The 26354-nt window shown below is 40.4% G+C and overlaps 1 protein-coding gene across 1 annotated transcript; it reads left to right on the forward strand.

The window, feature by feature from the left end:
- The first annotated feature begins 244 nt into the window (after positions 1 to 244).
- Positions 245 to 22970, forward strand: VPS4B (vacuolar protein sorting 4 homolog B). Its single transcript, XM_035124975.2, has 11 exons — positions 245 to 475; positions 4031 to 4142; positions 4645 to 4795; positions 6228 to 6295; positions 7429 to 7548; positions 8367 to 8523; positions 10446 to 10594; positions 10823 to 10904; positions 12651 to 12870; positions 16456 to 16593; positions 21161 to 22970. The coding sequence occupies exons 1-11, from the start codon at positions 452 to 454 to the stop codon at positions 21260 to 21262; spliced, it is 1323 nt and encodes a 440-aa protein (XP_034980866.1). The 5' UTR covers positions 245 to 451; the 3' UTR covers positions 21263 to 22970.
- Positions 22971 to 26354: the final 3384 nt, after the last annotated feature.

A 26354-nucleotide genomic window follows, 5' to 3' on the forward strand; every position in this document is an offset into this window, starting at 1 on the left:
ACGCCTACTCCTAGAAGGGAAGCCCCGCTGAAGTCAATGGGTGATTGGTGGGGGATTGGTGACGCTTGCCGCCCAACCAGCACTACAACACCGCGCCGCGCACGCGTAGCAACGACTCCACCCGCCTCAACTTCCTCCTTCCGGCTGGGCCCCTTTCCTCGTCCCATTGGCCGTCGCGGGCGCACAGTCGTGACGTCGACAGGGCGTCGCGGAAGTGGAAGAGCCCTTCGCTTCCTTTCTCCCGCCGGCTGTGGGATTCGCTTGCGGAAGTAGTGTGAGGAGGTTTTTTTAATCGTCGTTTGGCGCCGGGGTGTGTTTTCCCCCTCGCACTTCCTTGCGTAGCCGGTATACAAGCGAGGGGGGGAGAAAAGCGCGAATTGTCAACTTAACTTTGTCCTCTCTCTCTCTCCGTCTCCCCGGGAAAAACCGTCCCCGTCAGCTCCCGCCCATCATGGCGGCCACATCCAACCTGCAGGTGAGCACCTGGCGCGCGGGTTGTTGGGCGCGTGACGGGGAGCCGCGCCAGAATTCCGAAGTGTGTAGGAAATTCGAGGGAAGGAGTCCTTTCGTGAGGCGGCTCACCTTGACTCGGGCTACATGGATGGTTACCTCTTAACTGACAGGAGTCCTTGCCGCTCGAAAGGGTCTTGTAATGTCGAGGTTCCTACGAGAAAGAGAGCCTCCGTGTTTCCCTCCCTCTTAAGCAGCACGACGTGGGAACGAACAGCAGAGGGAGGCACCCCGCCTCACCTGACCTGCCAGCACCCCGGAAGCGTCTCTCTCTCTCTCTCTCTCTCTCTCAGCTGTCAGGATGGTGGCTGGCTGCTGAGCTACTACTGCTTCCGCCTTGGCCTCACGCAGCGAGTCATGGAATTGAAAGGGACCCTGAGGATCATCTAGTTCAGAGCTTTCAAAAACTAATCGCAATGGCGACACATTTATTATTATTATTTTCACGACGCGCCTGCATGCTGCAGCCGGCACACTTAACATATTGCAACACACAGTTTGGAAAGCTCTGATCTATTCCAACTCCCTGTGATGCAAAAAATATGCAGCTGTCCCCATACAAGGATTGAACCAGCAGTATTGGCATTATCAGTGCCACACTGTAACCCAGCTGAGCTATCCAGACACCACCTTGGGAGAAGCACTGGGGTGCCGCACTCTGGGCATGTGCAGAATGCATTTCCGTTGCTGCGGAGGCAGCGCTGCGTTTTTTATCTATTTTGTTAGTTTCTTTACTTAGAGAATCCTGGAATTGTAGTGTTGGAAGGGGCCACGAGGGTCATCTTGCCCTGCTCCTTGCAATGCAGGAATTTGTCACCCAAAGTAGGGCTCAAACCCACAACCCTGAGATAAAGAGTGTCGTGCTCTACCGAGCTCAAGGTGGCATGTGCTCTTCTCGCTCTCTGTGTTTTATTCTCACAAGAACCCTGTGAGGTAGGTTAGGAGAATCACTGTTTAACCATGGTTTAAGGTCTTGGTTATATAATCAAAACTAGCTGGGTAAATCATTTTTCTCTGACTGGCAGAGCAATGCAATCCCATTTGCGTCCATCTTCATGTGTGTTGCATTGAATGGACATGACTATCTGCTGGCCCTGCCACTCTTGCTATGAAATGGTGTTGGTGTGACTCCCCTGGCACAGATCTCCCCCTGCTACTTACCAACCATGTGGGTAGAAGTGATGTCAGTAAAGAACTTTGTAAAGAACTTCTCTAACACCTGACAACTAGTTGAATGGCTGGCATTTGAGAAATGCTGTGCACAGAGCTTAGGAAGCTTAACTACCGAATATCCTCCACCTCAGTGGGCCAACTTTGGTAAGTGCCAATCACCTGATGCCAGATGCTTGACAGATGGTTGGTCCCATGCACTATCAGAATTGACACACCATATGGGTTGGGTGGAGATAAATATCTGGACTACTTGGCTAAAAAGGTTCCCAACCCCCTAATGTAACCTCTCCCACCTGCCCCTTGCATAATTTGCACATAATTTGTAGGTTTCAGTTCAATTGTGCAATATCTCTTACACTGCAGGAACTAGAGAGTAAATAAAATGCCATTTTGTCTTATTTGCACAGATGTTTTGTTGACATTTTCTTGCATACAGCTTCAAAGAGTAGATACGTGATGGGTTGACTTTCAGACTCTTAAATTTTTGTTTACTAATGTAGCTTCTCAGTTTCATTTGTTGGAAAGTAAGTAGCTTAGTGATTTACTAGTCATTTATCCTAATTCAAGATTTCAGTGCATGTATTTTTGTTTCTTGGTAACTTTGGGGAAAATCGCAGAAAGACCATAACTCAAAATACATGATCTTGGTATGGCTTTATGTGGATTACTTTATCCAGATGTATCATATTTTTTCTGTACCCACCTATAGTCCTGTGTAATATACTAAGTAATGTTTTATTCAATGGAAATTTTTCTGTAATTGTGTGAGGTGTCTGAACATTTCTGAAAGCAATTTTGGGCACAATTGTATCCACAAACACACACCCCAGTTTTTATCTTTGCAGAGTTTTTTTAAAAGATCTGCATTAATAAATGCTAAGAATTTCTAGCAAACTTAATTTACATACTGTATGCACAGATATTGAAATACCTTGTGTGGTACATAAACCATTTCTATCTTTGTGGGAAGCATTACCTCCATGGTAATATGTGTTGCCCACAGCTTGGCAGCTCCTTGTAACTGTCCTCTCAAAGGGAGCAACCCAACATGGAAAATGAAATGCCGACTTTCCAAGTGGCGTGTTTAAAATCTGAAACCATAATGACGATAATAGTCTGGAGCCTAAGAGAAATAAATGGAAGAAAGTTCATGAAAGAGAAGTACCACATCTGTTGCTCCCTACCCCCTGCAGTAATCAGAGCAGACCCATGGAAATTTAAGTTACATGGATTTCAATGAGTCCACTCTGCTAGTTGGATTATTATTTTATTCGTTTTATTTATTAAATTTGTATACCACCCTTATACCCATAGGTCTTAGGGTGGTTCACAACACAAGTTACAATATAAAAGCACAAAACACATAATATAAAATTAAAACAATTAACAATACTAATGTATACAAACTAACAAAAATACACTCCCCAACAAAAGTTTCATGCTATATCATGCTATATCTAAAGTTTCACTGGTCTCATGTTTGTTTCTATTAGTATTGTGCAAATCATATCCATGAGATGCTTTTGGACACAGGAATGACTCCCAAGAGTGGTTCTGTGGCTTTTAATTGTAATGTAATAACTGCTTCCTTAAATTGTAGTGAATATAGGTGATTATCTGCAGAAGTGCAAAAGTAGTTTGGAGCATCTGAGGGGGCTTTATTTCTCCTGTCCAATGTGGCAAAAAAATATTTTTTACTGTGGAGAGTTTCAAAAGCAATGTGTAGTATTGTAGGGTGAGGGTCTACTGCATATAGGGGAGGGAGTCGAAATTTCCAGTGGGGACATTCTTCAATATTTGAAATAAGAACTACTTGTGCGACAATTTGGCATAGCACTAGAAATAAGATAAATGTCCTTGGATGTAAGTAAATGGTTAAATGCTTAAGCACTCGGGGGGGGGGGTCTTACAATTCCCATTATGGATGAATGCAATTTTAATAGTTGGCAGAGGAATATATAAATAAATGGGTAAAAAAGTTTTTATTTTCATATATTGTTTTAATTGGGAGCAATTATAACAAATCACAGGTCTTGGCTTAGAGTTGATATGAAGTTGGAATCATAATTTTTCTCGAAACAAACCATAATCTGAAGACTTATTTTTGGCCTACCTAGCAGGGAGAAGTGAAGGCGAGTGAGGTTCACAATACAGCATTAACCATGGCTTACCGTAGCATTCTAATCCAGCCAGTATAAAGCCTCTTGACTATTTGAAAATGAAGGTGTCATTTCAGCATATAATGCAGTCCTATTGTTTTCTTGCATTCCCATATTACAAACACTTAGGGTTCACTTATTTAATTGTTTCAACCTTAATCATGCTTCTTTCCTTTCCTTTTAAACAGAAAGCAATAGACCTTGCTAGCAAGGCAGCGCAAGAAGATAAAGCAGGAAACTTTGAGGAAGCCCTCCGCTTGTATCAACATGCTGTACAGTATTTTCTTCATGTTGTCAAATGTAAGAATTACTACGCTAAGTATAAGTAGCTGAAATTTTTATGCTTTTAAACATTCCTTCACATTCTTGGAAATTACGCCAGTAGGTTCCAAATTACATGTCATGATCTTGCTGATGACATTTTGATAATAAATAATAAATTAAATCAGTTAATTGGGTCTGATTTTAAATCGGTTAAAAGGGAAATGGAGATCTTTTGGAAGACTGACCCATCAGTCTTATATAAATGGAAGGCTAATGCCCGGTGATGATGTATTTGGAAACTGAACCTCTGCAATGAGAAAACTGAGTACAAAACTACCGGTAGTCATACTAATTGCCTCAGAAAATAATGCATTCTGTGCACTAAAACAAAAAGGAGCACCTGGAGAGGGTAATTGTGACTATAATTTTTTTTTAATAGGGAGGGAGGGGATGTCTAATTATGGTTTGTTGTTTTGCTTCAAGACAAGTAAACTGTAACCTCGACTATAACGCAAAACAAAATAATTTTCATTCTCAGATGAAGCACAGGGTGACAAAGCAAAACAAAGCATCAGAGCAAAGTGTACTGAGTATCTAGACAGAGCAGAAAAGCTGAAAGAGTATTTGAAAAAGAAGGAAAAAGCTCCGCTCAAACCAGTGAAAGAATCTGGTCCTACTGACGAAAAAGGGTATGTTAGTTTCATTTATTACAATATTCTCCAAGTTTGCTTGTTAAGTATTTAATGCTTTCAGTGGTGGTGGAACAGTGCATGGAAAACGCCATATTACAAGACATGTGGCCCTACTGATGATTTTATGACTTGGTTATCACACATTCTATATTAGATACTAAAAGTAGTAGAGTTAAATGATACGACATGGTATCTGTTTTAAGCATCCATTCTTTCTTGGGATGAAACAGGAATGTCAGGAAGAAATAGGTATCAAATAGGTATCATTCAGCCCACTTCACCCAATACTTCCCCATTTTGAGGGCGGTGAAGCTCAAGCCTCATACTGAGTAAGGAGCTCCTTCAGGGACTTAACTTTCAATGACTGTGTGGTTCTTTCCTGCAGCAGCCGTTTCTGTGCTGTAACCACAGACTTCCTTACTGAAAAGGAAGTGCATGGAAAAATTAAAGGACTTGCCTTCCACAACATGTTGGTGATCAGGGGTTCCAAGGACTATTGTGTGCTGGCACGTCCTATATTTCTTTTGCTCTAAGTTCTCTTTCATAAAACTATTTTACAGCATGATTCCATCTTGCGCGGGGGTTATGTTCGTGGGATGGTACTTATATGGGAAAATGTGTATACTCAGGCCATCATCTTGGATCTGTCTCTGCATGAATATCCTTACCCTATCCAGAGCCATGTGCTGAGTGGGGCTTACCAGACTGGGATGCTGTCATGAGATATTGTGGGGCCATCCGAGTTCCCATGAGGTCTCATGAGACCCTCCTGGAGCCCAGTAAGCAAGTCTTAGAGCTTGAAAGCTCTTTCTGCACTGGGAAAGCACTGTGCAAAACAAGCTTTTTAAGCTCTCTGCCTTCCATGCATTTAACTTGTGTGAAATTCAACCAGCTGACCTTCAACCGCATAAAGTTGAAATTGCACATGTTAAATGTGCTTATTTATACAGTGGTACCTTGGGTTACAAACACCTCGGGTTACAAACACTTGGGGTTACAGACTGCTAACCTGGAAGTAGTACCTCGGGTTAAGAACTTTGCCCCAGGATGAGAATCATATGCTGGCGGCAGCAGTGGGAGGCCCCATTAGCTAAAGTGGTACCTCAGGTTAAGAACGGTTTCAGGTTAAGAATGGACCTCCGGAACAAATTAAGTTCGTAACCAGAGGTACCACTTGTAATTGTATTACTTCTGTGTAATGGGAAATTACCATGAACCAGGGTCAGACTAATAACACCCACCTACAAAAACACAACTATTCCATTGATGTTTAGACAATTATATGCTTCCAAGTTTTTTGAAGTCCCAGTTTGCATGTTACGAGGATGGGTTCTTTCATTACAAATAATGTCATTTAAAGCAATAACAACTTGGCTGGAAGAGCCTGTCTTTTAGCTGTGCATTATTTGTTTCCTTATACCCAAATTAGGAATGATAGTGATGGGGAAGGAGAATCTGATGATCCTGAGAAAAAGAAGTTGCAGAATCAACTCCAAGGTAGCTTTACATCAAGCGCTTAATATCTCTAATAAAGTCTTTTAATCAAATGAACGGGGCAGAAGTTGCAAGATAGATAACTTGAAACATCCAATTAGTATCAGCCCAATAATGGGACTAACATTACAATTAAAAGGGGGGTGCAAATGTACCCCCTTTTTCCTCCTAGCTGATTGCAACCACTTTGTTCTCTTTCCCTCTGCTTCTCTGGCATAATTATCTTTTCTCTCTCCTGTCTTGATCCCAGACATTCAGGATTCTCTTGCAGAAGATGATGATAGCATAGTGCTACATAGCAAATCAGATTGACAATTTAGCATTACCACTGAGGGTAAATGAAACAGGCATGATGCTCCCAGGCAGAGGGAGGTATCCCTGTTTTGCAGAGGCAATCTGTTCACATTCCCTTCCTTCTGCTGTTATGCTGCAAGGACAATTTTGTTGCTTCTGCAGAGCACGAACAACGAGTGTCAGTACCAGTCTTTTTGGCCTATAAGGGACAATAGTGCTACCCATGTAGTACAGTTTGGGTAAAGATACAGAGCTCAGCTCTGTATGGTTACATTCGCTTGCGCTGTACAATGTGCAGATACTTTCTTCCGTGTTCATTCCTCCCTCTTCCCAAAAGATCACCTGAAGGTCACGAGAGAGAGAGACTTTATGACCTGTCCACCCCAATCAAAATCATTCTACAGATCAAAGAAAATGTAAAAATTCAGATACCTTCAAATGTAGTCTGTTAAGTGAAATACTATAGTGCTGTTTTGTCCTAGGTTGAGAATAGGATAGTTTTGTCAGTGTCAAGATGTAAACTTCAGTTTTCCAAGTACTGGAGTCTATGAAGAAGCTCTTTTGTAAACGTTAGACTAGAAATTATCAGTGCTCTTCTTCAGTGGTGGTACTGTTCCTTTTTGAAACTGGAAAAGAATGAGCCATTTAAAATAATTTGATAATTTGAGGATCTCGCAATGGAAATAATTTTAAAATATTTTAGTTGGACTATGATGCTTCTAGCTGCTGCCAACGTGTCACATTAAATCGTTGTTCGATTTTATTCTGTTTATTTTTATTAATTGTCCATATATTGTAAGCTGCCTTGTGAGGATTTCAGTCTTAATAAATCAATTTCATAGGTGCTATTGTCATGGAGCGACCAAATGTCAAATGGAATGATGTTGCTGGGCTAGAAGGAGCGAAAGAAGCTCTTAAAGAAGCAGTAATATTGCCTATTAAATTTCCTCATCTTTTCACAGGTATTTATTTATATCTTGTCTTTCAGATACAAAACCCTAAAATGTTTAGGCTGTAGGGCAAAGTACCCTGCTTGAACATCTGTTCATGGGTGTCCTAATCTTTCAGCTGATCAGGAATGGTTGCTGCTGTCATACCAGTCTGAGCTGCTAGGGGGCACTTTATGCCACATTTGGGAATTCCAAGTCTGTTTGCCTGTTTGTGCTTCCCTAAGCAGGGAATCTGGTGCTGAGTTGATAGATGGGAGTCCTAGACTGTAACAGAATGTAACATTTTCAACATACAGTACATGTAAAAAAGGTGCCCCAGAATTACAGTCATACCTCGACATCCGAATGCTTCGACTACCGAAGGTTTCGACTTCCGAAGTCGACAACCCCGGAAGTCTTTTCGCCGTGTGCGCGCGGCCTGCGCAGAAGCGTGAAATTGCGCTTTGCGCTTGCGCCAACTGCACGCTTCGATATCCGAAAACCTCGACTTACAAAGACGGCCGCGGAACGGATCGTCTTCGTAAGTCGAGGTACCACTGTATTAATTTTTTTTCTGGTACAACCCTATGTGTAGCTGTTGGCAGGAATCTAATTTCCTGCTGACAATATCCTATTTTATTCTGATAATTCCAAAAAATACATATGGAAGTAATTTATAAATTATAATAAAAGCAAGAAGTGCCTCTCTTAATTATGTCACAAGTGATTATTTGCAGGGGTTGGGTGTTATTTTGTATCATAATCAATTCCAAATTGAGTAGCCTATTCCATAAGCGATGCTTTTTCTGAATACTTTTTTTCTTATTATATATACACTTTATATTTCTTAGGGAAGAGAACACCGTGGAGAGGCATCCTTCTGTTTGGGCCCCCAGGAACAGGAAAATCATACTTGGCAAAAGCTGTCGCAACAGAAGCTAACAATTCTACGTTCTTCTCCGTATCTTCTTCTGACCTTGTCTCAAAATGGTTGGGGGAGAGTGAAAAGTAAGTATTAAAGCTACAAAGGGTGGAAGCTTCCAGTTCTTCAGGGATCGTGGAAGCCACATGCCAACCCTTGATAAGTATGTGTCATGTGTCAGTCCAGTGCAGGAAGTTCATTTCTGTTCAGGTGACCCCTTTGCTCTTGTATGAAAACCAAGGGATAAGGTAACTGTAATCTGAGTATTATAATAGGTGCTTTTCCTGTGTTATATAAAATATATTGTCTACAAAAGCTCCTGTAAAAAAAAAAGACTTAAACATTTCTCTAGGACGCTGCAATAGACGAATGTGGCTACCTATCAACAATCTCACAGGTTTCAAATTCTGTGTTTAATCCCCCCCCCCATGAAACAAAAAAAAAATTATGCAACTTGGAAAAAGTGTGTTTCAGCTCTGCTTGGAGAAACAGACTGAAGGGAAATGCCTAAGAATGGGGAAATACATGGAAGGAACTGATTGACTGGTCCTTTGAACGAGAGCTGTGTGGTTCTATAGGAAGTACCATCCTCTGCTTCCTAGTTTTTAAATTGCTCACTGGCACTCCTTGATACACTTATTTCTCTGTGGTGTGTCTGGACCCAGCATGTCTGACTGGTTTGGAAAATGCAATATCGCTCCTGAGCTATTCATACATAGTTCATGTATGAGACTTGGATTTTTTAAAGTACCTGAAATACCATGGAATAAAGGGGGGGGAGTCCTATTTTGTGGGGTTGGGAGAATAAGAAAGAAAAAGAGGAAGAATTGGGGATTGAGGTATGTACCAAGACAAAATTGCTTCAGGGATAGTTGCCCATTCTAAGTGAATGAAGCTTGTTAAATTTCAGGCAGATAGGTGCAATGATTTCTTTTAGATGCCTTTAGGTTTTTTAAAGGGGATAACTATAACATTTTAACTTCTTAGTGTTACATTTGCATGGCATTGCCTCTTCTGAATGGAGGAAGCCCGTCAAATTTCAGATGGAAAAGTTCAGAGGTTTTATTCAAAATGAGCCTTTAATATTAGAGGGTGAAGGCGTTTGCTTCTGCACCCCAACTTGGTGGTGCAATTTGTATGAAAATGGAATACATTGTAGAAGCACCTGTATGCTAAATAACCTGTAAAATTTCAGGGTAAGTGCAGGAGTTAGGGAACTGTCAGGAAAATCAGTTGAGGGTTTGTTTGCTTTTTCCTGCTCAATAGACATGAATGGAGATTATTCCCAAAGCACTGTTGTTGGAAATAAAGGTGGGACCTGGTCATTTGCTTGTTGGAAGCTAGCAATGTCAGTCAGAAAACTAAGCTCCCTCCCCTCTGCCTGGCATTTTCTTTTTATGAAGAGCTTGGGAGGAGGAAACACAACCATTTTTAACAGACAGTCTGAGATTGCATGCACCAAATCTATGAGTTCGATCTGAGTTTGCTTTTCAGGAAGATCTTCACCTTGAACAAACCCTGAATAGCTATGAGGCAGCCCAGTTTAGTTCTAGATTTGATCTTTGTCCAAAGCAGATGCACAGTGACAGTGAGGGACTGCAATAGCATTCAGGCATTCAGACTAACTCTCAGCTACATCATCTTGAAAGTGTAATAATCTGCTCTGCAATGTACTACCATGTGTTTCATGTTTCTTTATACTATGACATCCAGAAATGTTGTTCTTCAGCTGTATTGCAAAGAGTCCTGAAATTATAGTTACTGAGCAGTTGGATAATTGTTCTGATCAATGGAACTAATAACTTTGCTGTTTAATTTCTCAAACTTTGTGTGAAACAACTGGATAAAAGGCAATTCTTATATGAAGTATATACACTTAGTTATGAAGGTTCTAGTATCTCATCATCTATGGAAGATTAACGGCTAAGAACTTTACTGAAATTTGGAAAATAGGTGAAATACTGCCATGTTGCTGTCCTGCTGTAATGTAACTTAAATTGTCCCACAGGCTAGTGAAGAATCTGTTCCAGCTTGCCAGAGAAAACAAACCTTCAATTATCTTCATTGATGAAATAGATTCTCTTTGTGGCTCCAGAAGTGAAAATGAGAGCGAAGCTGCCAGACGAATTAAAACAGAGTTCTTAGTTCAGATGCAAGGTAAGATCATTATCTTTCTTTGAATGGCTACTTAAAGTAATATGATGGCTTATATAACATGATTGTCTGTGGCCTAGCATTCATTAGCCAGCCTAGGAAAATCTGTGGAGATAAAAGTTTATGGTGTTTAAAATATACTAAGTTCAATGTTGCTCATTCTGCATGCTATACATTGCTTAGAGGTTGTTGTTATTATAGTCACTGATTAAATTCACCTGTTCTGATTAGGAGTTGGAACAGACAATGAAGGAATTTTGGTTCTGGGAGCTACTAACATACCTTGGGTTCTAGATTCTGCCATCAGAAGAAGGTAAGGTATAATAACATAAATAAATTCATTATTGCCCTATGTCCTGGTCCAAGTGACGCTGCTTGCAGCTTAGTCAGGGTTGCAGGATTACTTGTCCACCTCTGGTATAGTAACACCTCTCTCCTGGTGCTGACAAAGCACTGCAGCCCGAACATGTATCAGTAGCAGCAATGAACACCACTTGCATCAGTATCAGAATATAGTGGGTGACAGAAAGCACTGGGCAGTTTTGCTCCACTTTGCAGGCATAATATACTTCAGTTAACCTACGATGGCACTAGTTGTTTATGTCGGTGCAGCGACACAGTTTTATAGGATTGTGCGGCCACATATTAAATGTATTGGCGCGGTTCACACACCATGTTAAGCCCATGTTTGACTTGGCCCAAGGGTATGGGCTCCAGGTGATGAAATTGCAGCCTTTTGCTTCCCCCCCCCCCGCCATGTGCTGAGCTTAGCCATGGCTTTGCCTACTGTGCTATCTGAACCCAGGCTCATGGTTTAGTTCTCTCCAGGCTAACTGTGAACTGTAATTAAGGATTGCCCTACCTTATGGTTTGTCCAGGAGAGCTACACCATGAACCTGGATTCAGATGACTGGCTAAATCAAGCCATGACTTCATGCCAAAGCAGTACAAACAGAGAGAAGCAAAATGGCCACAATCTCTTTTCTGGAAGCCTGCACTTTCATACTAAGACATGGTTCGGCTTAGTGTGATGTGGAAACCAGGCCCCTGTAAACAAAGTTTCCTCATCCTGCTCACAGAAATAATTATAAGATCTTTGAGTAATCTTGTCAGAAGAATAAAGAAGCTACAAGGGTTACTTTGTACAGTGAATCCATTAGTTTGGCTTTGTTTACTAAACCTGGGAGCAAGCACTGCACCCATGCATCCTCCACTGTCAGTTGCTAAGCAGATTTCTGTTACTGATATAATGCACAGCTTGTTAAAAGAGACCAGGAGTGAAACATCAAAGCAGAGTGCAAGGGTGTGCATGCAGCCTCAACCCTTGTGGTCAGATCATGATTTATGAAGTCAGAACTACTGCATCCAATACATGCCTTAGTATGGGACAAATAAATAATGTATTGTGAAACATCTGCAATACTCCTTTAATCATCCATGCAATTTTCTTGCTTTAAGAACATGAAATATGTTGGCTATGATTTAGTGCATAAGCAGTTCTATAAATATGGCATACAGTGCAATTTTATGGAATTTTAAAACACAAGTAACTTTTAGTTATTTTATTATTTCTCTAAACTGTAGAAAATAATTTTGTCATGAGCATGAAAAAGAAATGGACAGCTCAAAAGGACCTGGATTGCAATATTTGCTTTTAAAACTCTCAATCTGGATGCTGTTAATGTTTCACATCTTACGTTTCATGGCTGGATTTTTCAAAAACTGTAGTTTTTGGGTTATAGTCAACTGTGTTTTAAAGAGTAGACCCATTTAAATTCATAATTTCCTTTTTTTCAGGAAACCCATTGTTTCCTCTTTTTTCCTACCTAGCTGTGCTAGAAAAACAAACTTGAATTTGCATGAAATCTACTGTGGGCAGTGGTATTTTTCTAGGAAAAGAAGTGCTGGAACTTACCATAAATGCCTCCCTTGTTCTTTTATAATGGCTGTGGTGCCCACCTAAGAGGTGCCATAACTGTGTTCCGGTGAGTTCTGGCTGGAAAAAAAGCCCTGGTTATGGGTATGGATGAGCATCACTGTTTGTGATTTTTCTAATAAGGTTTGAGAAGCGCATTTACATTCCCTTACCTGAGGATCATGCAAGAACTGCAATGTTCAAGCTTCACCTTGGGACCACTCAGAACACCTTGACTGAATCAGATTATCGAGAGCTGGGGAAGCGAACCGATGGCTACTCAGGTGCCGACATAAGCGTAATAGTACGAGATGCCCTAATGCAGCCTGTTAGGAAAGTTCAGTCGGCCACACACTTTAAAAAAGTGAGTAACTGGAACTTCTAAATTCTTCTTCTGCATGCTCATCAAAGGTCAACAGATTGTTGTTTTCAGGACTCCACTGCAGGGTTTTGTCCCAGGTCACGTGTGGTGTCTGTAATGCAGCACAAAGTTAAGGGGAAGTCTCCTGCACCTCTTGACTTGCAGCTGGGGAAGAAAGGGCAGAAAACATAACAAGGTGCCTTCTTTGGTGCCTGCAGGTGCTCTGGCAAGCCAACGCATCTCTCTGTTCCAGTTACAAGCCAACAAGGAGAAAGTGTGGCACAGGTATATCAGCTTGTTCTGCCTCTTCACCCGACAGATCCTCTGAGCCCCCATTGCGTAGAGGGAAGCCCATATACCTGTGCTTTCCTTCTCCAGAGGTGAGCTGAAAACAGGAGGTATAAGCATGTTACTGCTCTGTGTTTGTACACACAGTTGGCAAGTGCAGAGCCAAAACAAATCCTAGGCTTCAGCAGAATTCTTGTGCCTCGTTGGTCCAACAGAAAAATGACCACACCTGCAGGCAAGCTGTCAAGGAGAGAGCCAACACCATAGCTTGGTTCTTACTGTTGCCTACCAGTGTATTTACTGTCATCTTTAAATACTATGGTTTTAAGATGTTACTTGATGGTTGCAGTGTAGGTATATGAGGAAAGTGTCATCTGTGTCTATTTGTCTGTATCCTCTCCTATTTCATAACCTATATTTATATTTTAAAAGTGATCCTTGCTTTGTGTAAAACTTCTATCTCAAATTTTCCAGAAGTCCTAGGATACCTTTTAAAACAACAACAACAACAATGCCTACACACAAATGTCCTTTCCTATTATAGTTCATCACAGTAAGCCCTTTGATTTAAAAGGGCTGCAAGTTATGACATGTGGGACGAACCCGAGACGTTGCCACCAATTAAATGCGACAATCCCGGCGTTGTCCCTAAAACTTTCAATGATCCCACCTAATATGTGCAGATCCCACCAATGCAATGTGCCTCCCTTTCTATACCACTAGCAGAGTGTTGAAGGAAACTGGTTATTTCACAAACCACCCACCTATCCTTCTTGCACCCAAATAAACTGCCTGTTTAGGTTTGGGGTCTGCTAGTGATCGAAGTGCAGTTCCAGTTCTTCCAATAACGTGGCTCTGTATCCCTTTTAACTCCCGGCAAGTGTATCAGGAACCACCTTGTGCTCACAGTCAGGATTCCCTTTTACCTAAGGTTCACCCCAGTAGCCTGTTGCTACTTTGTGGCACCTTCTTCCTGGCACTTGTCTTCCCTGGGCTAATATTAGCTTCCCTGGGCTAATATAGTTCTAATACTAGTAAACTTCTCCAAAAACACTCTAATATCTCCTACTACTATCCACACGCTCCCGCTCCCCAAAACCCCTCTCAACTCTATCCACTCTAACCACTCTATCCACTCTCTCAACTGAAATAACTGCTCCCCATTCCTTTTAAACTCACGGCAGTCCCGCCCCTCAGGAATGGAATGAGTCACTCAACAAAGAGGTTGGGTTTAACACTTTCCACCCTGGGGTTCTATCGCAAGCCAGCCCTGTCCGTTACAACATGATTCCAGATTGTGCCTGAAATTCTACATGCTTGAGAATGTAGACAACCAACTGTCTGTCCCAGAAAGGAGAATCATGAATATTGGTGCTAAGCACTGTGCAAAGATAAAGAAAGGGGTTCCTCTTTTTTTAAAAGTGATATCTTGGGCAAATGTTTTCTAAAATCTGGCTGGTTTGTTTAAAAATATATAAACATGTTTTCCTTATTTGGATTATATTTCTATTATATTTGGATTTAAAAATACTACAACGGCTGGAGATTCTACAAAACTCTTTTGCACGTACTGGGTCTCCCCAAGGGCTTGGTTGCTGCACAGTTAAGAACAGAACTGGGCCTCCCCTCCATTGTTGCGAGAGCCCACATTAGAATTATTAGTTTTTATTGTAAATTAATAAATGCCCCAGGTTCCCTATTAGCCAGGCAAGCCTTTTTAACTTGTTCCCATAGCAACAAATGGTCCAAGGGCATGGAGACTATTATTACACGCTACTCCCTCCCAGAATTCGACACGCTGTCATCCTGGGACCAACATAAAATCCGGGCCTGGATTCTTACAAGGGACGAGGCCATGGACCGGGCACGGTCCACCACAGCCCGCCTCTCTATGTGGTTTCCTAAAGTGAAAGTGGTAAGATCACTTGCCAACTACTTGATAGACCTGACAGAGCCCAATTTGAGAAGAGCGTTTACTATGGCCCGTTTCCATTCTATGCCCACGGCCTTCCTGCAGGGGATTTACTCTAAGACCCCTATTACTCAGCGTCTATGCCCATGCACAATGAATGAAATAGAGGACTTCATCCATTTCTTTTTCTACTGCCCCATTTATTAGCCAATAAGTTCTAATCTCCTCCTCTTGATCCCGTCCACCATTACATCTAAGGAAGACTGTTTGAAATCGCTTCTTGTGGACGCAAATCCCCAAATTTCACGTGGGGTGGCAATCTTCATAGTGCAAGCTCTGAAACTCAGGGCTACCCTGACAGGGTAGTGTGTCCTAGACCTGGACCTGTTTTAATTCTCTCTATTACATTTTTAACTCAATGTGCCGAGTCTATTTTGGGCTATTTTACGCTTTACATATATCCGCATATTAGATTTTTGGCGCTGGCACCTAAATCTTTGCATTATTGTCTTAGGGTAATTTAAATGTTATTACGCCAGCAATATCGCCTTGAATTATGCTTTGTTGCTTGTCTCTGGCATTTTTGTATTGTTTTATTTTGCTATGGCTATATGCTAACGCAATAAAGGTTTGATTTGATTTGGTATATACGCTGTCTTTTCATCAAAAAAAATTCTGAAAGTTATAAAGGCGGGTAGCAGAAAAAGAACATTAGTAGCAGGTTTTCTTGGCAAAGCATCAGAAGCTTATATGCAGTTGAGTTCTGATTGCCAAGTAAAGTTGTTGTTTTCTAGCTCTCCACAGAATGGATTATCCTTGGTAGTTGTTCAAATGTATCCTGAGAATGCCTCATCACAAGGATGTAACAAGTAGCACAGGATGTGCTAGTTATGATACTTAATCAAGCTTATTTCTCTCATGTGCTACATAGCATTAATGCTTTTTTTCCTGCCTGGTATGACTTGGTCTGCCAGAAAATCCACAGAAAATTGCTAGCCAAGCTTTTGGGCAAGTATGGCAATAGCCAAGTCTAAAGCACTACATAGTGCCACCCTTAAGGCTCACTATAAGTACAGATGCAACCCTGCCTTTCCCTAGATCTGGGGTTGGGTCTGAAACTTGGCGAAGTAAACAGGGAAAATAAGCTTAACTATGCCACATAATTACATCTGTGGGTTCTCTTGCTGTTTCAAGCTTGCTATAAAGTCACATTGCCTTTGGCACAGGGTGCCACTTATGTTCCAGAATCACAAAACAAAACAAAACAAAAACATCCTTGTTCACTTGTTTCCTGTTAAAGATAAACAGGTCTTTTACCATAGACCTTGTTTGCCAGAACCTCCAAATGCATTTACGCCTGCAACTGAGAATTTTTGCTTCTTCCAAAGGTGAAAGGACCATCACTGTCTGATCCAAACATTCTAGTAGATCTCTTCACTCCATGTTCTCCGGGAGAACCAAGTGCCATTGAAATGACGTGGATGGAGGTGCCAGGGGATAAACTACTGGAGCCTGTTGTTTCAATGGTTAGTCTTCATTTTGCTATGGAAGTTTTCGCCTTGGACTGCTGTGCCAGAGGTCACAGACTTATAATTAAACCAGTGTCCTATTTCCTGGGATTACTGAATGCCTGATATAATTCCGATGGGTTAGTGATGAGTGTGCTCAATTGCAAAGTACAATGGCTCACAAGAGAGATATGTCCCTTCTTCCTGCAACTTCTCTCCAGTCAAAACAGCTCCTCCCTGTTGTGCTTTGCCATCCTAGAAGGTATTGTTAAAGAATTGTGTGAGTGTGCCCTTGCATGCACTCCCGTCCTAAACCTTCCTGCACTAGCTGACATCCTTTATGTGGACCATTCTTGCTGTGTGCATCAAATGCTTAGGATGTGGTTCTTCCTCATAAAGATGATAAAGGTGAAGGGTTTCAGTATCTCCTCACTGACTTTCATTAAATACTTGGAAAATGACACTCAATATAAGTTGTGTAGAATTATATATAAATGGTTTGCTGCTTTCCTCTGAAGTTCAACCACCACTATTAGAGAAACATACCTGCTACTGTTGTAAAACCCTCCAGACTGGAAGTGGTTTATGCAGTGACAAAGTTGAGTATATTGATTGAAGAAGGTGGTGAGTGCGCTAGAATGGGAGATGTGAACTATTTATTAGATATTTTATAAAATTATCGAATTCAGTATACAAAACAACTGCATATAATTTTATATTTGAAGAAGTACAGCTCAAAATCAGTTTAGGTGCTTTATTTTGCATAATTAGAATCAACAAAACCGAGAAACTACAGCTCCCCACTCTGGAGTTTTTTTCGCCGTTGAAATAAATATCAGTTCCCACACATAAAAGCAGACATTTCTATAAATAAATAAAAAATAGATTTTACCCTTTTGTAGTTATACCCCTTCCACCACATTATTAAGGGTATTATTCATTTGTGGTCGTACAAAATTAAAACCGCTTGCATACAAATAATATTGTCTAAGGCTGAAAGAAAAGATGTAATTTGAGTGTTCCCAGTGGATTTGTGCCTCCTTCCTGTATCCTAAAACTGACTTTGAAAGTCTCCTCCTCCAGTTTCAAAAACAGTTTGCCATGAGATATAATTAACAAACTTTACCCTACGAAAATACAGGATTAAAAACAATTTTGAGGGAAATACATTGAATTTCAGACATTAGTTGTGGCTCTTGACTGCAATATTTTGCTGTCAAGTTATTCTTAAGTGATACGGAGTACCAACATCATAATAACAAACAAACATTTAATATTAGGACAGCCACCTTATTGACCTGGTTTTCCAGTAATGGTAAGCCAAACAATGGCTTACTGCAAAGAAGCAAGCATGCTGGTTCCTGGAGAGAAAATATCAGTGATTTTTCTCTTCCCCAACTAATACGGACTCTTGGTTGGTTTCTCCTGTGGCCTTCCAGATGTTGGTTGCCAGCTTCCATCAGTCCCAGTTGGCATAGCCAGTGGGCAGAGATGAAGGGAGTTGCAGTCCAACAACAGGCAAAACAAATCACAAATCCCTGATTAAGAAGGAATACAACCTTGTGTTTCTAACTAACTCTCATTTTTGTCAACTCATAGCTTATATAATTATAATTATAATAATAATAATAATAATAATAATAATAATAATAATAATAATAATACCCCACCATCTGGCTGGGCGGCTTCCAACAAAATATTAAAATACAATAGTCCATCAAACATTAAAAGCTTCCCTAAACAGAGCTGCCTTCAGATTTCTTCTAAAAGTCATTTAGTTGTTTGTTTCCTTGACATCTGATGGGACGGCGTTCCACAGGGTGGGCGCCACTACCGAGAAGGCCCTCTGGTTCCCTGTAACTTGGCTTCTTGCAGCGAGGGAACCATCACAAGGCCCTCGGCACTGGACCTCAGTGTCTGGGCTGAATGATGGTGGTGGAGACACTCCTTCAGGTATACTGGGCCAAGGCTGCTTAGAGCTTTAAAAGTCAGCACCAATACTTTGAATTGTACCCAGAAACGTACTGGGAGCCAATGTAGGTCTTTAAAGACTGGTGTTATGTGGTCTTGGTGGCCACTCCCAGTCACCAGTCTAGCTGCTGTATTCTGGATTAGTTGTAGTTTCCGGGTCACCTTCAAAGGTAGCCCCACATAGAGCGCACTACTTCATTTTTGAACAGGGCAACTATAAAAAGATAGTAAAAATAGGATAAGAATTGCAACCATACATTTGCAATGCATTAAAAAACTAAATACTGAAACTCATTATGTATTAAGTTTCTTATGGTTTTCCAGAAAGGTATATTGTATTAAAATGTTCAAATAGTCATAACTCACAGCTGATTTTATTGTTATCATTGCTTTCTTTGTTGAGAATTATTTTGTATTGTGAATTTTATAGTTAACAACCTTTTACAGCCATATTTGTCTGGAAATGTAGGGAATAAATAGAAATCTCCTGAACTGCAAACGAGTTTTAAAAAAAGTATCTAAAAGTTGCTTGCTGCTTCTAAGTACAGTATCCGTGTAGTTTTTGCATTTTCTTTCAACTCTAGCATAAAGGTTACACCCCAGTATGGGGCTCACTGACAAAAATCCATGTGCCCAACAAGCTTTGTAATTTCTCTTTGAGTCTTTCTTTCTTAAAAGAGGAAGGCTTGCAAGTATTTTTGAATAATGACTTTCATTACATCAAAGTCTGCTTCCCACAACCTGTCCAGTGGTCAAGGGAAATGAAAGCTTGCTTATGTCAATGACACATAATTTGCTCTCATTTTCCTTCCTAAACCTTATTTGCTGGTGGTACTTTTTTTTTTTTCTTCAAAATCTCGTGGTTCCGCCTGGTACTTTAGTCATCCAATAGAAATTAATTCCTCTAAAAAATCTGTGTGTGTTGTGTTTACAAAAGGCTTTGTTTGTTTTTGTCTGTTTAAATGTTTTGTTAACTAAAAAATAACAAAGAACATCCTTAGGAAATAAATATAAAAATATGGTGAATGGGGTTCAGGGTGAACACCTTAACCTACATTGTTGCTTACCCTTGAGGCTTCAAGATTCTTTGGGTGTAAATAGTTATATCACTTGGAGGATCAAAACTTAATAACTAGCCCTGTACTTTAATGTGGGTTCCTAATGATTACAGGCTTCAAAAAGGCAAATGCATGCTGATTTTGCAGGTGAGTGATGGTGGAATTGTAGTGATTCTGTCATGTCAATAATTGGTGTGGCCTAGTAGCTATTGGACAGAGCTAGGACCTGGGTTGCTGCAACCATGAATTTGTTAGGTCAACACATACCCTTAGCCCTTTTGCAATATGAGGAAAATGCTGATCTGCTTTACATGATTGCTCTAATGGTTGTTATATACATTAAATACTTTGAATAATGAAGTTGTTAAATACTGGATAGATTTACTGAATATTATGTATTTAGCTATACAGTCTGTTCTCATATCTGTTCCCAACCCTTGGAGTGTGCAAGGAAGTGTTCATTCACTTTCTTATCCATTATGTTGTCATTTCCCGAGGCCCAGAAGTCATTCTGCGAACACTTTTCATAAACATTTATTTAGGCATATGTATAATAGATTCTGCTATTGCACAGCTAGTTAACTTCTAATGAGACTATAAAATATTTCTCAGTGAGGTCTCCATTCTCCATTACTATTAAAGGAATGACATTCTTGCCTCTAAAACCAGTGCTTGAGCCTTGAAAATAAAGTCTCCCATATCACAGATTAGGTATATTATCACTGTAGAAGGAAAGCTAGAGAAGACTGCCTTTCAACAACAGTCTTTCCATTTCTTATTTGCAAGGCTGGGCTGGAGCCCTGGCACCTTTGACTTAAAGCACTGGGATTTACTTCCCCAATATAAAATACTGGTTTTGTGAACAGAGGGGTTATTTAGGTATTTTTAAAGTACCCCCTCTCTCCTTCCTTCCTTCCTTCCTTCCTTCCTTCCTTCCTTCCTTCCTTCCTTTCTCCCTGATCTGGGATCTCTCAAAGTTACTTGCATCTCCTCTGTCTGCAGAATCTCATTGCTACATAAATCATAGAGTGTCAACTGGCTACATTTAGGCTGCTGTCTATATGCATAGCTACTTGATAGTAAGCACTGCTTAAGAGAGTGGAGCTTATTGATTTGATTTGATTTGATTTGATTTGATTGATTGCCAATTTATGTACCTTCCTTCATCCAAGGATCACAGGGGGATTTACATTAAACATGCTTCTGAGTAAACATGCATAGGATCGTGCTGTCAAGCAGTAATTGACATGCATGGGTCTAACTACCTGTAATTTAAAGTAGGTGTGGTGACATAGATTTCCCGATCTCAATTGTCATGGTTGCTTAATAATATTGGTTAGCTTCCATCTTTGTCACATGAATGATTGGTAAAATATATGTAGAAATGTGTTGGCTCTTCTATATCTTCATGGCTTCTTATATTTCCCCCCTCTGTTGTGTAATTAAGCTGTAAAGTTGGCAAATGTATGTTGGTGATTTTTCTTTTTAATTGCTCGTAGTTTGTTTACACTGAGAAATATTTGGCTCTTGACTGTTTTCTTTTCTCTATGTGACAGGCGGATATGCTGAGGTCATTAGCCAACACAAAGCCCACTGTGAATGAACATGACCTGGAAAAACTAAAGAAGTTCACAGAAGATTTTGGACAGGAAGGCTAATCCAAAGACCATTGAGACCCTAAATTTCTTTATTTGGAATTCTTGCCTCTTTATTGCCAATAAATGAATTGCGCCTTCCTTCCTTTCCATATGAACTGAAGAGCCATTTGCAAGGACCCTTGAGCTTTTATATTATCACTTTCCAGAAATATCTATTAAATGTCTTCTTCTGAGAGCATGATGCTGGGATCTTGTGGCGAAGAAGAAGGAAAACGTGGTGAAAACACTTTAACATGTAACAGGCCCTTTAGCTCTTGCAGTTTTTTAAGTTTTGATTTCAGGTAATTTATACTACGTAGTCCTAGTTTATCAATATTGTAAAACTCCTATAGACCTAAAACAGGAATGGGGTATCTGTGACATTCCAGATGTTGTAGAACTCTCAGCTTTCATCAGGCCTGGCCAATATTGGCAATGGTCAGGAATGATTGGAGTTGTGGTTCAACTATATTTGAGGGTTACAGGCTCCCCACCCCAGCCTAAAAAACAAAACAAATTGGATAGAAGGCACATTGATTGCTTGGTGTTTTCAGTGTCAGTCAATTTTGTCTGCAAATAAATTCACCATTTGGAATTATGCAGCATTTGGTAGTATATGTAGCTACGTGGGAGTTGATTATAAAGAATAGCAAAAGAAATTGGGGTTGGGAAGTGAGAAAGAACAACTTGCATTTTTTAAAAGGCCAGTACTTAACCGAGCATAATGTTGAACTGGTACTTTGTATTTTGTTTTCTGCTGTGTGGTATTCAGACATTGCCTTAAAAGCAGCAAGCATTGTTTTTAACACCAGTAGACACCTGTCACTGTGCAACCTACCAGAAAATAGCTTAAAAATAAATAAATATTTTGGAGGAACATTCCCTCCCCCCTCCTGTTTTCATGGAACATTTCTGTTGGGTAAGAATCAATGGGCAATCCTGCAGACCAAATTTTAGCAAGCCATTCTTGAGGGAAGGATAATATTGGACTCATTTGCAAAGAAACTTTGGGATGAGTAGGGAACGGTGTAGCGAAGCTCTCTGAGGTGCCAAGGGAAGTTGGTCTTGTTCAAAGTCTACCTACAAATGTCTAGCTTATTAGTTCAATGACTAAATACAGTATATTGGGAATGGGTTGACATTTCTTTAAACACAGTATAGGGGTAGTACATATGGGTTCCCCGCCTCCCAAGGCCTTTGCTAAGAATTACTCATCTTAGAGAAGTGCCTGAATGTAACTTACAACACTGCGGTCACAGCACTGAGTTTGTGCCTTGTAAGTTTGCCCCTGTTGTAGACAAGTGATAATCAATAATGTAACACATTGCATTATTGTTAATAGAATTGTACCTTGTAGATGCTTTGTGCTTTACAAGATTTCTGAGTTTATTAAGTACTGTATGGTTACTCTCATGAGATTTGGTTTTGTTTTTCTGTACATATTCTGTGTACTTTCTAAAATCATAGGACTGGTGAAAATTTGCTTACAAATGAAGTAAAAAGTTGCAATACAACACTAGCTTATGTTTCTATAGTTTTTTCCCTTTTGTTTGTTATTTGTTAAAATATTTGTTACATTATTTTTTGCATATGCTCAGAAATACAATTCAAATGATATTCTGAAATCTACTCAAAGACATTTTTGAGAACACATCTTTGAAACTGCACTTTACTTTTTATAGTTCTCTATTGCAGTGCTTCATTTTTCACTTATTCGCGAACATTTTTCATAGCACTGAACTCTTTACTGTCATATGCATTGTGTAGACCCAGCATTTTCCATACCTACTTTCTTACCGCTTGCTTCTACTGCCTGCTGCATTATATCTGCTTTCAAAATCAAGTGGATTTGAGACTTGGTTTCGACATGTTGAGCTTCACCTTGTGTTCATGTTATGATGTGTACACTCTTAGAACATTTGGCACTTAAATCATGGAGACCGTAGGTCATCAGTCAAAGCTCTTCTGTAATGGTTTAAAATCCAAAATAAAATAATGTTCATGTTCTGATTCCATTTGCTTGAATAACTGTTTGTTAGGGGTTTTGCAGCAATTACTGATTTCTGCAACATTTTAGTTAGGTAATTCCCAAAAGATGGTTTACGGAGAATGAAATCCAAAATCTTCTTACACCTGCAGTATTGTAATAGGTGGTGAACTGATTTGCTGTTATTATCACCATGTTTTAAAAGTAATTTGACTATTCCTTCTTTCAAGGAGGAACATCACAGTTCCGGATAAAGTATTTCCTGAAAAGTATATTGGAGGGGAGCTTTGGGGAAGGGAATAATACTTATCAATAATGACAATTATTTCTTTGATATGTACTACTTTCACCAATATAGTGGTACCTCGGGTTACAAACTTAATTCGTTCCGGCGGTCCGTTCTTAACCCGAAACCGTTCTTAACCTGAGGCACACTTTCGCTAATGGGGCCTCCCGCTGCCGCCGCACGATTTCCGCTCACATCCTGAGGTAAAGTTCTCAACCTGAGGTACTACTTCCGGGTTAGCGGAGTTTGTAACCCGAGGTACCACTGTATTTAATTTGGTATTTACCACATATGGGAGTCTCATATTTCCCTTTTAAAAAAACTAGCCTATAATATGATTTAACTGGGTGCGAGAAACAGCTGGGAGAGGTTTCGCAGCGGGTTAAGCAGCAAATCCCTCTTACTATTAATTTACTCAAACTTGTACCTTCCTATGGCTGCCTTTGTGGCAGGTGATATCTTTTCCCTGGAAAGTGAGCGTAGTAATTGCATCCTTCGCCTTACAGGAAGGAGGGACAATTAACCCTTTTTTTCTTTTTTCTTTTTGCTTGCCAGAACAATGGGTAAGATTTGCTTGCTTGGGCTATTCTGGAATCAGAGCTGAATTAGACATGACCAACAATGACCTGAATCTTGGAATGTGGTCCATGCCAAGCAATGGTAGAGTAGATGTGAATGCTCAGCATACCCCCATCTAGCCTCAACTTCACTTTTGGAGCTCAGAGGAGATGGAAAGGTTTGAGAATGCCACACACCCTGCCTCCTCCACACTGCTCCATTTAAAATTCCTCCTTTCCACTACTTTGCAGCTATTTGACACAAGTCACATTCTCCTAGGCCAGACACCCCCAGACTTCGGCCCTCCAGATGTTTTGGACTACAATTCCCATCATCCCTGACCTCTTAGCTAGGAATCATGGGAGTTGTAGGCCAAAACATCTGGAGGGCCGCAGTTTGGGGATGCCTGTCCTAGGCCTAGTTTAACCAAATTTGCACCAAGTGCTAATCAAAGCCAGAGTGGCACAGGTGACTACTACTGCCTTGCTAGCAATATTCTTATTAGTGTAGCCTATAAATATTTAAACAAATACTAATTGTGGTTCAAAATAGCCAGGTGAGTTTTTAAACTTCATGTTCAGGTCCAGTCACTGAAAGAAAATCACCCCCACTCAGCGGCTTGAAGGAGTGGGTGTGTCAAATTTTGTTTGACAGGTAGAACATACATATTTTTTCATTTTTCATTTATCAAGCGAAATTGGATCCTACAGCAGTTTACAATTAAAATCCTTCAAAATATAATGATATAAGCACATGGGAGTGCAGGTGTGGTTGTTTACGGGAAAGTGGGTGTTGCAGCTAACTGCCCTATTTTTATGGTTTTTCTTTCATGCTTTTTACTATCTTGCAAGTGTGTCTTGTGGCTATCAACTCCATATTTAATTAAAACCAATTTCAGAATCTCCTAAACACATGTGCCCTCTTTCCTGATGACTACAACAGATGTAAGGATAGTTTTTCTTGCATAGCAAAAGAAGCTATGTATGATCTAGTTGAGATTCCTGTTTTGCAGAGGGCTCCCTTCCAACTCTGATTCTATGAAGTTTCACCAAATATTCCAATGTTTGTTAGGTAGCATACTGAAAAGATGGAGCTGTCTGTTGCTGGAAATGAAGATTTCAGGTGAGGAGAGATCTGATCTTCTTCTTTGGTGATCACTCGTAGGCGAGTAAGATTGCCTTCCATAAACACGGTTTTAACAATGAGTCCGTAAGTGACTGTGGAGGCCAATTCTGGATCCACACGTCCTTCCACAGTGGGGAGATTGATTTCTGGATGGGAGTTGATCACGGTGTGAATTTGCCAAGTGTGCCTGCCTCTTAGCATGTTTCTCCCTTGCGTCCTGAGTTCGAGTCTCTTCAAAACCCATGACACTTTTGGTAAAGGTTGTTCTCCAATTGGAGCGCTCACAGGCAAGTGTTTCCCAATTCTTTATACTACATTTTTTTAAAAAATTGCCTTGAGACAATAGCTTTGTAAACAAGCATTTTGGTTTCCCTGCGAATGTCCCGGTCCTCAAACACTCTGCACGTCAATCGGGAGAAAGCTGCACTCGCAGAGCTCAGACAATGCTGGATTTTGGCAACAATGTCGGCCCTTGTGGAAAGATAAGAGGTAAGAGAAGAGGTAAGAGAAGTGATTGACATTTTCCAACATTACACCATTGTGTTGGATTTGTGGCTCTGCAGAGGGATTATTTTGTACTTGTTGGTGCAGCACTTGATTTTTGGATGTTTTTTGGATGTTGAGCGATAGGCCAAACTTTTCGTAAGTTTCTGCAAAGATATTTAGGATGGTTTGGAGGTCATCCTCTGAGCGTGCACACACTACATTGTCATCAGCATACTGAAGCTCTATGATGGAAATTATGGTAACCTTACTCTTTGCTTTCAGCCTGCTCAGATTAAAGAGCTTTCCATGTGTTCGATATATGATTTCTTCTCCAGTGGGGAGTTTCCCTTCAACAAAGTATAGGATAATGACAATGAAAATAATAGAGTTGGGGCAATAACACGACCCTGTTTAACACCTGATCCCACTGTGAATGGTTCACTTTGAGAGCTATTGTTATATAATAATAATAATAATAATAATAATAATAATAATAATAATAATAATTTATTATTTATACCCCGCCCATCTGGCCGGGTTCCCCCAGCCACTCTGGGCGGCTTCCAACAAAACAGAAATTCTAAAATACAGAAATCCATCAAACATTAAAATACAGAGATCCATCAAACATTAAAAGCTTCCCTAAACAGGGCTGCCTTGAGATGCCTTCT

This window comes from Zootoca vivipara, chromosome 8 (assembly GCF_963506605.1).
Source record: "Zootoca vivipara chromosome 8, rZooViv1.1, whole genome shotgun sequence".
In the NCBI taxonomy this organism is placed as follows: Eukaryota; Metazoa; Chordata; class Lepidosauria; order Squamata; family Lacertidae; genus Zootoca; species Zootoca vivipara.